The 11,382-nt window shown below is 41.3% G+C and overlaps 1 protein-coding gene across 3 annotated transcripts in view; it reads left to right on the top strand.

Annotated features, from left to right (window-relative positions):
• The first annotated feature begins 2,397 nt into the window (after nt 1-2,397).
• LOC127618032 (cGMP-dependent protein kinase 1-like) overlaps nt 2,398-11,382 on the top strand; it is a 94,976-nt gene continuing 85,991 nt past the window's right edge. Inside the window, exon 1 of one of the 3 annotated variants that reach the window (XM_052090248.1) lies at nt 2,398-2,651. In XM_052090248.1, coding sequence (XP_051946208.1) covers nt 2,398-2,651 — 254 coding nt within the window. Of the gene's footprint in view, nt 2,652-6,499; nt 7,131-7,836; nt 7,907-11,382 lie in introns of those variants that run through there. The other 2 variants (XM_052090247.1, XM_052090249.1) reach the window with 2 other exon arrangements.

Below are 11,382 nucleotides of genomic sequence, written 5' to 3'. Positions count from 1 at the left end.
ATTGTGTTCTGCTGAAGAAATTAAGTAATACACATCTGGGATGGCATGACAGTAAGTCAATTAGATCATTTAAATTTTTGGGTCAAATATTCCTTTAAGAGTATGTACTGCATTTGATGAAGAACACACTTCTAGGCCAGTAAAAAACTATGTTTTTGTGTATGCAGGTGAGTAGCATGAACACATTCTCTGAATAATTAAATTCAGCATTTTAAACATGACGTCTACTTTGCTCCAGTGGCAATATGGGATAGTACAGATTCCAGTTGATATGCACTTCAAAAGCTCACCGGATGAAATAGTTCATCCAGGTATTTCTTGCCTATGCTTTATGAATACTGAGGATTTGGACACCCTGCTACATTGGCGTACTGATTTTGGCAGTATATGCATATTTGATGCGGCCCAAGTGACATCTTTCTGCTAGAAGATATAGTCCCTGACAGGTAGACTGTATCAGAAAGATGTTCTGTAGGTGCTGCTCAGTTATTTGCATTAGTTTCATGTCACAGTATTAGTTTATTATGGTTTTTAGCATGGATCCAGCAACCAGGATCACAGCTATGCATTTTTTATTAGGCTTTTAATGTGCCAATGTCCTGTATGGTTAAGTTTAATCTTAATTTGTAAATGTAAATAATTTTTAATGTTTTGGAACTATATTTTTGAGGGGTGCCGAATGCTGAATATTTTTGTGTGTGTAGAATGCTGTAGTTCCTGTATGACTAAAAAAATATAGGCTAATATCATAAAACTCTGAATACTTTGCATTGTCTTCAGTGGCAGGTTTACGATTTCTGAGGCCCCAAGCATCTGACCAACCGGGGCTCCATTAAGAACATTTTTGCATTAAACAAAATTGATTTTACATCATAATTAAAAATATTTTTTATAATGATACAGTATTTGTTGTTCACCATGTTGCAAAAGGCTGTATTTTCTGTAATCATCATAGGCAACAGTCGTAACAGTATTGTGACAGTATACATACAAGGCACTGTGGCCCCTCAGCACACTTAAGCACTGCAGAAGGGGGAAAAAAACATTGGCATTTATCAACTTGAACTATGCTTGTGCAGAACAATCTGGAATAATGTAATTGTAACAGTCAATTCTTTGCAACCTGAACTTCAGAACGTTAAATCTTTGTGACACTGTCGCGGCTTGGGTAGTTCAGCGAGTATTGACGCTGACTACCACCCCTGGATTCGAACTCGGGACGCCAGGGGTGGTAGTCAGCGTCAATACTTGCTGAGTGACTCCAGCCATGTCTCCTAAGCAACCAAATTGGCCCAGTTGCTAGGGAGGGTAGAGTCACTTGGGTAACCTCCTTGTGGTTGCTATAATGTGGTTCTCGCTCTCGTGCGGCACGTGGTGAGTTGTGTGTGGATGCCGCGGAGAATAGGCCTCCACATGTGCTACGTCTCTGCAGTAATGCGCTCAACAAGCCATGTGATAAGATGCGTGGACTGATGGTCACAGACACAGAGGCAACTGAGATTCGTCCTCCACCACCTGGATTGAGGCGAGTCACTACGCTCCCACGAGGACTTAGAGCGCTTTGGGAATTGGGCATTCCAAATTGGGGAGAAATTTTTTTTAAAATTGCGTTAAAACGCATCTAGATGCAGCGCAACGAACGAAACAGAATGCAGGTGTTTCGGCATGCGTTTTTGAAAACCGAAGTTCTTTTTTACTTGACACAGTGTCTAAAAAAGTGCCGGTCCTGCTTGAGACACAATGCAGCAGTCAAGGATGTTCGTCCAGTGCGTTTAGATAGGAAACAATGAAAAAACAGAGCAGACCATGTTATAACACGTTCGGTGTGAACGGCCCCTATCTCTTCCATTTGTGTGTATCTATGCAAGTGAAAGCACATGGGCGAAACAAGTTCGGAAGGCCTGAATATTTTTTCATAAATTACAAACCCGAACACAAAGTCCTACCTAGGCTACTTAAAAACGTACACTAAGCCATTGACTTCTAAAGCGAACCGCTCTGAGAGCGCTGAAAACGATGTATTGGCAGCAGGTGTAGCCTACCCAGAACATCATGTTTTTGCAGAACTTTCCTACAGGCAGCTTCTGACAACCCCACCCCCAACCCTTTCACAAAAGTGAAACTCCGCCTATGACTATAGACTCCATGGAGCCACAGTCTGAGTCCGTGCCCGGTGCGAGTTTTGGACGGGGATGTTTGGGACAGTGGCCAACACATTAGCACCGGTGCACATGACGAACAGCGGGACCGACTCCGACTCCCTTTTCCAACATTAAGCACGTGGATAAATCAGCTCTGGATCTTGAAAACCAGAGCTTCTCTGGACGAATGATACGGTTGGAGAGCGCGCCTGGTTGATTTAACGGGGATTAAAGTTTTTGTATCTACTACCTCAGAATGAGTGACCTGGAGGGAGACTTTGCGAAGATTTTAATGCTGAAGGAGGAGAGGATACGAGATCTGGAGAGACGTTTGGCGGAGCGAGAAGACGAGATCAACGAAATGAAGCGAAAGCTGCACAAATGTCAGTCCGTTTTACCGTGCGCGCAGATCGGACCCCGGACGCACCGAGCGCAGGGAATATCAGCCGAACCGCAAACGCACCTGGACATATCAATACAAAGCTGTAGGAAAGTTGCCAAATCTGACAGGTGAGAGATTCTAAAAATCCCATCTGTTAAACATCTGCAAATGATGATCTTTGGGTCATCGCTTTTAATGGTTTGGTACTTTTTGTGTGTGTTTTTTGATTGCACTGTCACAAGAAGGGCGTGTTTGGTGCATCATTCAGTGTGTTTTGAGGATTCAGGACATGAATGAAGAAGCTCTCATGATGACAGAGCATCTTTGTAAAGCTTCAAAGAGAGGAGGAGGAGAGAGGGTGTATCATTGATCTCTAAACCATCATCACCATCATCATCTGCTCCCAGAGGGCTCTGAGCAGGAAGCTTCGTGCATTATCGGCTTTTAGGGGTTGAACGTGTAGCGCCCATGAGCCGGTCTGAGGATATTTAATACGCCATTAGAAAGTGCTTTGTTTGACCATATGTTTCCCCTCCCATCAGCTCTGTCCCTCTGATTTGGACCATATTTGAACGTGAGCATCTTTTAAATAGATTTGGTGGAACTTTCTAAGAAGTAAAAGTGCAAAATGTAAGTTTATGGCTTCACTTCGTTTCTGAGGTGACCTTCCAAAGGGTCTTTTAAATCTCTTGAACAGATTTTGAGTAGGCCTACCGATAGATCATATTTTTGTTAAATCTGAAATGCCTCTGCTATTACAGCTTCTTGGTAATCAGCGAATTTGTTTTGAGGTAAATACCACTCAGGCCTTGTTATTTTCATACTTTGTATGTTATCCTTTACACTGCAGTATGTTAGTATAGAGTTATGGTAGTATAATGCTCAAAAGACCATGCTGAATAATATTAGCATCATCTCACATTTAATTTGCATGCAGAGATACCCACAAGAGGGCAGAAGGTCCTTATGTTGTTGTTTTTCCTCCTCATCACTTAAGGGCCTTGCTGACAACCAAAAGAGCTTTAATATTCTTTTCAGTGACATTTTTAAGGATAATCGTCCTTGGAGAAGAGTATATGCAATTATTTATTAGTGGCATGTAGTAAGTAGGCTACTGTATGAAGACAGATATGCTGGTCTTATAACTCGTACCTTAATCATTTCATTATTGAAGAGGCAAAGCGATTAAAGTCATTTGTAGCTTAATGAGCACTTGAGACCATATGGTGATAAACCAAGAGTGTACTGATGTTGCGATCCATGTCCAGATACTTTTAGCACCTACATTTACATTTATGCATTTGGCAGACGCTTTTATCCAAAGCGACTTACAGTGCACTTATTACAGGGACAATCCCCCTGGAGCAGATAGGGTTAAGGGCCTTGCTCAAGGGCCCAACAGTGGCATCTTGGTGGTGCTGGGGCTTGAACCCCCAACCTTCTGGTCAGTAACCCTGAGCCTCAACCACTGAGCCACCACTGCCCATCACCTTTAGTGATTCCTTACAATCACAATCTTACAGCAGTTCACCTTAAAATGAACATTCTGTAATCATTTACTCAACCTCATGTTGTTCCAAACCTGTGTGTCTTTCTTCCATGAAATACAAAGAAAGATGTTTTGCTTCAGTTAACATTAACTATCCTTTTATTTTATATGAAAACACAGGTGCAATGAAAGTGAATGGTGACTGAGGCTAATTCCTAACTCCCTAATCCCTTTCTGTAGTTACAGATTTCGGTTATTTATAGGAGTGAAAACAGCACTCAACCTAAGTCACTTCTGAAAAATGTAAGTTGTGACATCCGCATTTACATTAAATTTGAGTAGTGTGACTGTAAACAGAACCAATGTCAACAGTATGTTAACCATTGCAATTTCAACACTTTAAGGAACTATAAGTTGGTGATTTACTCCCAAAACGTTGCATTGTGTATACGTTGCCATATTGAACATAAGGAATTGAGTAATAAGTAAGTTATGCTTTATTTATAAGGTAAATTCTGAAGTTATCAAGGACTTATCTGAACATTGTGGATGGATTCTAGAGTTATTGTTGAATGTTGAGATCATGTTGGTGTCATCTAAAAAGAGTTGGTGTACTTGTTAGGGTGACGAAGAGACAAAATGGCGGCAATTGTGAGTCTGTGGGTGAATCAAGCAGTCATGTTACAACAGATCCCCTTTCCATCGATCCACAGAGGAAGAACCTGGCAGGCAGAGTTTATAGAGAAGAAATTTAAAGCCTGTTTTCTAGGGAGAGGTCCATTTGAGGACAATAGCAGTGAGAGAGATAGATGCAGGGGAATAATCTTGCACAACACATTCTTCAGGTCAAATTCGGATATTATTTAGATTGTTCAATGTGTAGGATTTTTGACTGCTATGAATATCCAATGAAGTGTATGAAAAAGTAATCTGGGTGCTCTTGTAGGCTGTTAGAATCTTTTGTTTCAGATTCACGATGCCAAGGTTTGGTTTCAGGGTTCTCACTATTTCCAGATTTTTGGTGCAAGTTCCAACCTCGCCATTTGTTAATTTGTTAATCAACAAAAGCTTTCATGGAGAGCTTTGAAACGGAACATTCATCCAATATCCCCAATCGGGCACAAATACTCTGCCGTTACTTCAGAAATTATGTCCCTTAGACTTAATCATGAAGATTAACACCCCAATTTACAATTTCCCAATTTCGTCTTGTTCAGTCACAATAACAATTTGCCCTCACATCACTTCATTTGGCCTGCGTGTCCTGCATATTCAAACACCAGAGGGCGCCGTATGTTCTTAAAAAAAGTTGTCAGTCCAAACCTGAGGCAAGCTAAGGCAAACCAGTCATGATGCATCCATATACTGTCAGAAATTAACTTTAACATTAAGGAACAATATTTGCCCCTGGATTTCATTTTCAGGGGAACCTTTATGAGGGCATTTTTTCCACCTAACAATTAAAAACACAAGCTGTCTCATCTGTTAATGTCAAATATTATTCACAAATACAATTGATCAAAATTGAGAATGATTACCTCTTACCCTAAGTAATAAATCAACATTAATTCATATGTTATGCCATAATACTTATAACTATAACTGTGACTAGGCCTATAATAAAATATTAATAACTATTTTAGATGTTACATTATGAGGACATTTTTGTAATTTTTGGTGGATTCATCTCTCATTAACTATTTTGAACACGAAGTAACCATTAATTGAGATGGTTCATACTCCAGTGACTATTGCTCAGGGTAGGTTTATATTTAAAACACATATTGACCTTATGGGGTAAGATGTCAGAACATGTCACTATAGGATCCTGCTGGGCATTATGCAGCCTATTATAGGCTTTTCAGCTAAATGTAAACAATTATGAAACAAAACAATTTAAAAAAAGCAAAAATATACAATTTAGCAAAGACTAATAAATATAGAGCCAGCAGATATTACAAATAATACATTTTACATTCTAAATCACGTGACAGCTTGTCCCAATATAAATAATTGACTTATGACATCCTGGCCAAATCTGACATTTATGAAAACTGTTGAATAGTGGGGTGATTAAAATGCATGTTAAAGTTATTAAGATACATGTAAGGCTATTAAACATTACAGATTGCAATACAGCTCTACAGCGCGGAACATCCGTCTGACTGTCCAGGGGCGAATTCCAATCAAAAGTGATCCTCCCTATGCCCTAAGCACTTCAAAAGACAGAGCTATTGATGCGGCACTCTGAAGGGAACATGGCATTACAGTTTAAACAGCCTTCACAAAAAGTCTTCTGAAAGGGCCCTTTGTAAAATAAAAATAAAAAAGCCTTTTGTTTGGAACGACATTTCGAGTGGCGTCCCCTTTGCGAAGTGCCCTTCATGGGCGCAAAAATGCAGTTTGGAACAAACGCCCCAGGAATCCCGCGTTCTGTGACGCACGCGAGGAGCGCGCGAAGGCTGTGAGCAATCTCGAGCGCCACGCTCATTCGTCACGTCACTGCCCAAGAGCGACGCGCGATCACTGTCAGCGAGTGTTGGTGTGAAGATTTGTGCGCTTTTGTGAGGCTGAGCGCTTTTTATTTTCTTTCTTTTCTTTTCTTTTTTTTTTTTGTGTTACATGGATACAATGACATAGACCCCCCACGGGCTCCTCTGTTTTTTAAATGGTTGTCGCCCTTTTATAATAGACTAGAAGCTAGTTTAGTGAGCAGGATTTCTGTCCTCTCAATAAAGTTGTTAAAAGTGCAGTTCTGTGTGGATCAGTTTGATTTTAGTCGGTTCTGTTCGGGTTTATTCGGTTCGAAAGGGATGACGATGGGAACTTTACGCGACCTCCAGTACGCGCTTCAGGAAAAGATCGAAGAACTGAGGCAGAGAGACGCACTCATTGACGAACTTGAGCTCGAGCTTGACCAGAAAGACGAACTCATTCAGAAACTGCAGAATGAACTGGATAAGTACCGCTCCGTGATCCGTCCGGCGACCCAACAGGTCCAGAGTCGCTCGGAGCTGCCGGAGTATCATCGCACCAAACGTCAGGCGATCAGCGCCGAACCTGCGAACGTCCAGCAGTTGAGTCACGTGACCCTGCCCAACGTACCCAAAAGCGCCAAGTAGGTTAAACATTATAATATATAATAATCTATCTAATACCACAATAAATATAGAAAATATGGAATTAAATTAATCCAATACCACCTTAAATTGAATACATCCATTACAGTCATCAAATGCCGCACATTAAACAACATTTGAAATGGATAGTTCACCCAAAAATGAACATTATTTCATCATTTACTCAACCTCATGCCATCTCAGATGTGCATGACGTTTTCTTACAGAACACAAAGGACATTTTTAGAAGAATAATTTACCTCTGTTTGTCCTTTCAATGCAAATGAATGGTGGCCAGAACTCTGACAGTCCAGTGGTTAAATCCATGTCTTCAGAAGTGATATGATAGGTGTGTGGGTAAAAAACCCATCAATATTTAAGTTTTTAAAATAAAAAAATTTTTATTAACCTGAAATCTCCAATTTCACTTTCACTTCCACATTCTTCTTCTTTTGTTTTTTGGCGATTCACATTCTTCATGCATATCGCCAACTACTGGTTGGGGCTGGTCAAAGGTATTTATAGTAAAAAAATATTGACTTAAATATTGATCTCTTTCTCACCCACACCTATTATATTGCTTCTGACAACATGTATTTAACCACTGGAGTCTTATGGATTACTTTAATGCTGCCTTTTTGGACCTACAGATTTCTGGTCACCATTCACTTGCAGTCAATGGACCTACAGAGTGGAGATATTCTTAAAAATCTAAAAATCTTTGTTTGTGTTCAGCAGAAGAAAGAAAGTCATTCACATCTGAGATGGCTTGAGGGTGAGTAAATGATTAGATAATGTTAAAATTTGGGTGAACAATCCCTATAAACACATCATTAACATCATCAAAATCCCAATCTAAAGTATTTACAGTATATGGGATCTTATTCAGTGTACAGAAACTTTCAGAATTTCTGTCATGTAATTTCTTGTTTCTAATGACAATTGTGGCTAGTGCTCACTTATTTTTGAAACAATAACTTGAGTAACCATGGCATTTTGGCAGAAACTATGGTTACCATGGCAACTTGTTGAAAGTGAGGGCTGTATCATGATTTTTGTAGGTTACACATTTAAAATCATTCTAATTTCTGCAGTAAATCTGACAACTCGTCTATTATCCAAACTCATAATGTTTTGTTCAGAATGGCATTCATTGACATTTGCAAGTGTCTCTTTGATGATGCTCTAAAAAACTTTGATTACCCACAAGGAAACCTCTGTACCAGGAATAGTGTGTCAGTACTGAGAGGTTGTAGGGGCACTGAAGAGAGAAATGCACAATGGTTTCTGTATATAATATACTGTATTCTAACTGCCTTGTTTAACAGACTGGTAATTTGCTTATCAAGTGGTATTTGATAAGCAGGCAGGGTATTTGCTTATACCATCCTGCAGGTGGATCAGGAACATTTGCTCATGTTATTTACATAATCAGCTGTTATTATACACAGCTTAGTAGTGAATCGTGTTGTTTTAATTCAAATGGACTCTACAGGACCAGATAACCTAGCCAGAACAATTTTCCTGGACATGAAGGATCTTTGTGTTTCAACCTGCTGCCAAGAACAGACATTGCTTTCCCATAATTAATTTGTATCTAGTGGTGTGACATGGAGGAGGCCGTGGCCGGGCTGTGACGATGCACGCCGGTGCTGAACTGTCGTAATCAGCTGGTAGGGGGATAAAGACGAGCCGGGAGCACCAATTAGAGAGAGAGAGAGAGAGACATGGCCGCTGTGTTCAGTTCTTTTATGTTGACTGTTCTGTCGGTTCCTGCCTCCTCCTTGCCTATCCTTACACATTACACTGGGATTCGCTGTCGGAGAGCCCTCACCACTGTTGGAGTGTTGCGACGCCGAGGAGGTATGGTACGGTTGTACTGGAGCGGTTCGCCAGGAGACGAAGAAGCTGCTGCCATCCGCCAGGGGGCAGAGGAGCTGGCTGCCATCCGCCAGGAGGCAATGTCCAGTGCCATTGCCCATCATTGCGGAGGACTGCTGCCCAGCTGGCCGAGGACCAGGCGACAGTGTGTCAGGGGGACCAGCGAGTCACTTTTACTCTCTCTCTATGTCTCTCCCCCTCACTCTTTCCCTCTCCCCTCTCCCTCCCCTCGTCTCTCCCAGGGCTCCAGAGAGGCAGGGAATCCCTGCCGGCAGATGGACGGCCGGAAGGGCAACACCTCTCCTCCAGGAAGGGAGAGGAGGGGAGTACGTAATGCTGGATGTCTCCCCGGCCTGAATCGGGTGGCGGAGGAGTATGATGAGGAAGAGGGCATGGCCGGGCTTTGACGACGCATGCCCCGGCACTGAATTGTCATAATCAGCTAGGAGGGGATAAATATGAGCCGGGAGTTCGAGAGAGAAACACACTGTGTGTGTGTGCGTCTATGTGTTTTATGTTATGTTCAATTCTTTTATGTCATTATAGTTATGTTGACTGTTCTGCTGGTTCCTGTCTCCTCCTTGCCCATCCTTACCCGTTACAAGTGGTTTGGCAGCAGAGGAACATCATTCTTCCTTTTATGACCAGTGTAGCCTCCCCCATCTGTGGTGCATCTGACGTTTGGCAGCTCAACACTGTTAATCTACAACATAACTTTGTTTTAGAAAACCCTTTCAACCACGATGAAGCAGAGCCTGTTCTGCCTCTTGTCGTCCTTGCATATTCTGCTTATTTCTTTAGCTGATGAGCTCTTTAAGGAATGATCGTGAACATTTAAAGGAAAATAACTGACAAGAAAGCTTCAGAACAGCTTGTGTTGGGCTGTGAGATGGGAACATAGTGGCATAATTATTGCTTTATTTTTTGAAAGCTTAGAATGTGTTTGGAGAAGATTCTACATCTCTGCCTTTCCCCAGGGATACAAACTAAACTGAGCTGAAACATTGAAGAGGCAAATGGCTGTTTTTAGATGCTAAATTACAGAATTGGGTGGTTCTTAAGAAACAAGATATAAAGTCAAGAATAGAAAGACAACTGAAAATTGATCAACAATTTTTACATTTATATGCGTATGTGTGTTTTTAATTTTATACATTATGTTTTTCTTTGACATTCAATTTTACACAAATTTAAAGGGTAAAGGGACACACTTAAAACTCACTCTTGAATACTGTTTTTTATTAAATAATTCTTAAAGTTAATTAACAGAGGTTCAGGAGGAGCATGTTAATTTTAATATGACAAATCACGGCCTGCAAGTAGGAGTATATAAGCCGCTGCCAGGGCTGGACTAGAAGAGAAATTGGCCAAGGATTTTACATAGCAAGTTGCCGGTTGAGCGGGGGGGGGGGTTGGGGGGGGTTTGGGGGGGGGGTGTTGTTCGCTGTCCTTTTCTGCATATCGTGGGTCCATTTTGTGGTCCTTTCTGCATGACGCACCTGCTCATTTTAACTTATTGTGGCCCATTAGGCCCATTTCGCGGCCGACACATCATTCCGCTCGGTTCTACCGATGGCCAGTCCGCCACTGATCTGCAAACGTGACGGACTGTGAGTGCATCGGCCCATCGCGAAAATGCCCGGTATGCCAGATTACCTGTCCAGCCCTGGCCACAGCTTACCTGCTTGTTGTGACAATTCTCCTGACATCCTTCCTCTGCCCCATCTCCTCCTGTTCTCTAGATTCCTAATTTATCTAAATAAGTAAAGTCCGGGGGGGTAATCAGAACTCGAGTCTCGAGCTCCAAGCCCTTCAGTCTACGAACAGCTGGCCACATACGCTTACCACTGCTATACAAGATTACATTAACATACGAATTTCTGAGACATTAAAAAGTGATAGTATATGCACAGGAAAAGCTGTTGTTGATGATCAGTGAAAACTATTATTGAAATCAATATTAAATCCACACGGGACTCTTCAGCCACCATGCCACCCCTTGCTTTGTGTTCTAGTATCTGCAGAGAAGACAGAATAAAGGATGGAGGGAGATATGGCCATTGACTCATTAGCGCACACCTCTATAGAAAACCCTAAAGTTACCAATGACATTCCAATTAGTCCATGCCAGTCATACAGTGAATGAATGCATCATCAGAGAATGTGAATTGGAACAGAGAATGTGAATCAGAACAGATTCTCGGGACAGTCCCCTTCCCAATGCTTATAGAAAATTAATTCTCCAGTCTGAAGTATTTTTACTATTTCACCCCAAGGAAGAATATTGTGAGACAAAGAAAAGTCCTTTCTAAAGAGAAATGTCTTAATTATTTTGATCAGTAATTGCTGGTTAAATGTCACATTATCTCA

Source organism: Xyrauchen texanus, chromosome 24, assembly GCF_025860055.1.
Source record: "Xyrauchen texanus isolate HMW12.3.18 chromosome 24, RBS_HiC_50CHRs, whole genome shotgun sequence".
Taxonomy (NCBI): domain Eukaryota; kingdom Metazoa; phylum Chordata; class Actinopteri; order Cypriniformes; family Catostomidae; genus Xyrauchen; species Xyrauchen texanus.
This window is presented reverse-complemented; position numbering and strand designations above follow the sequence as displayed.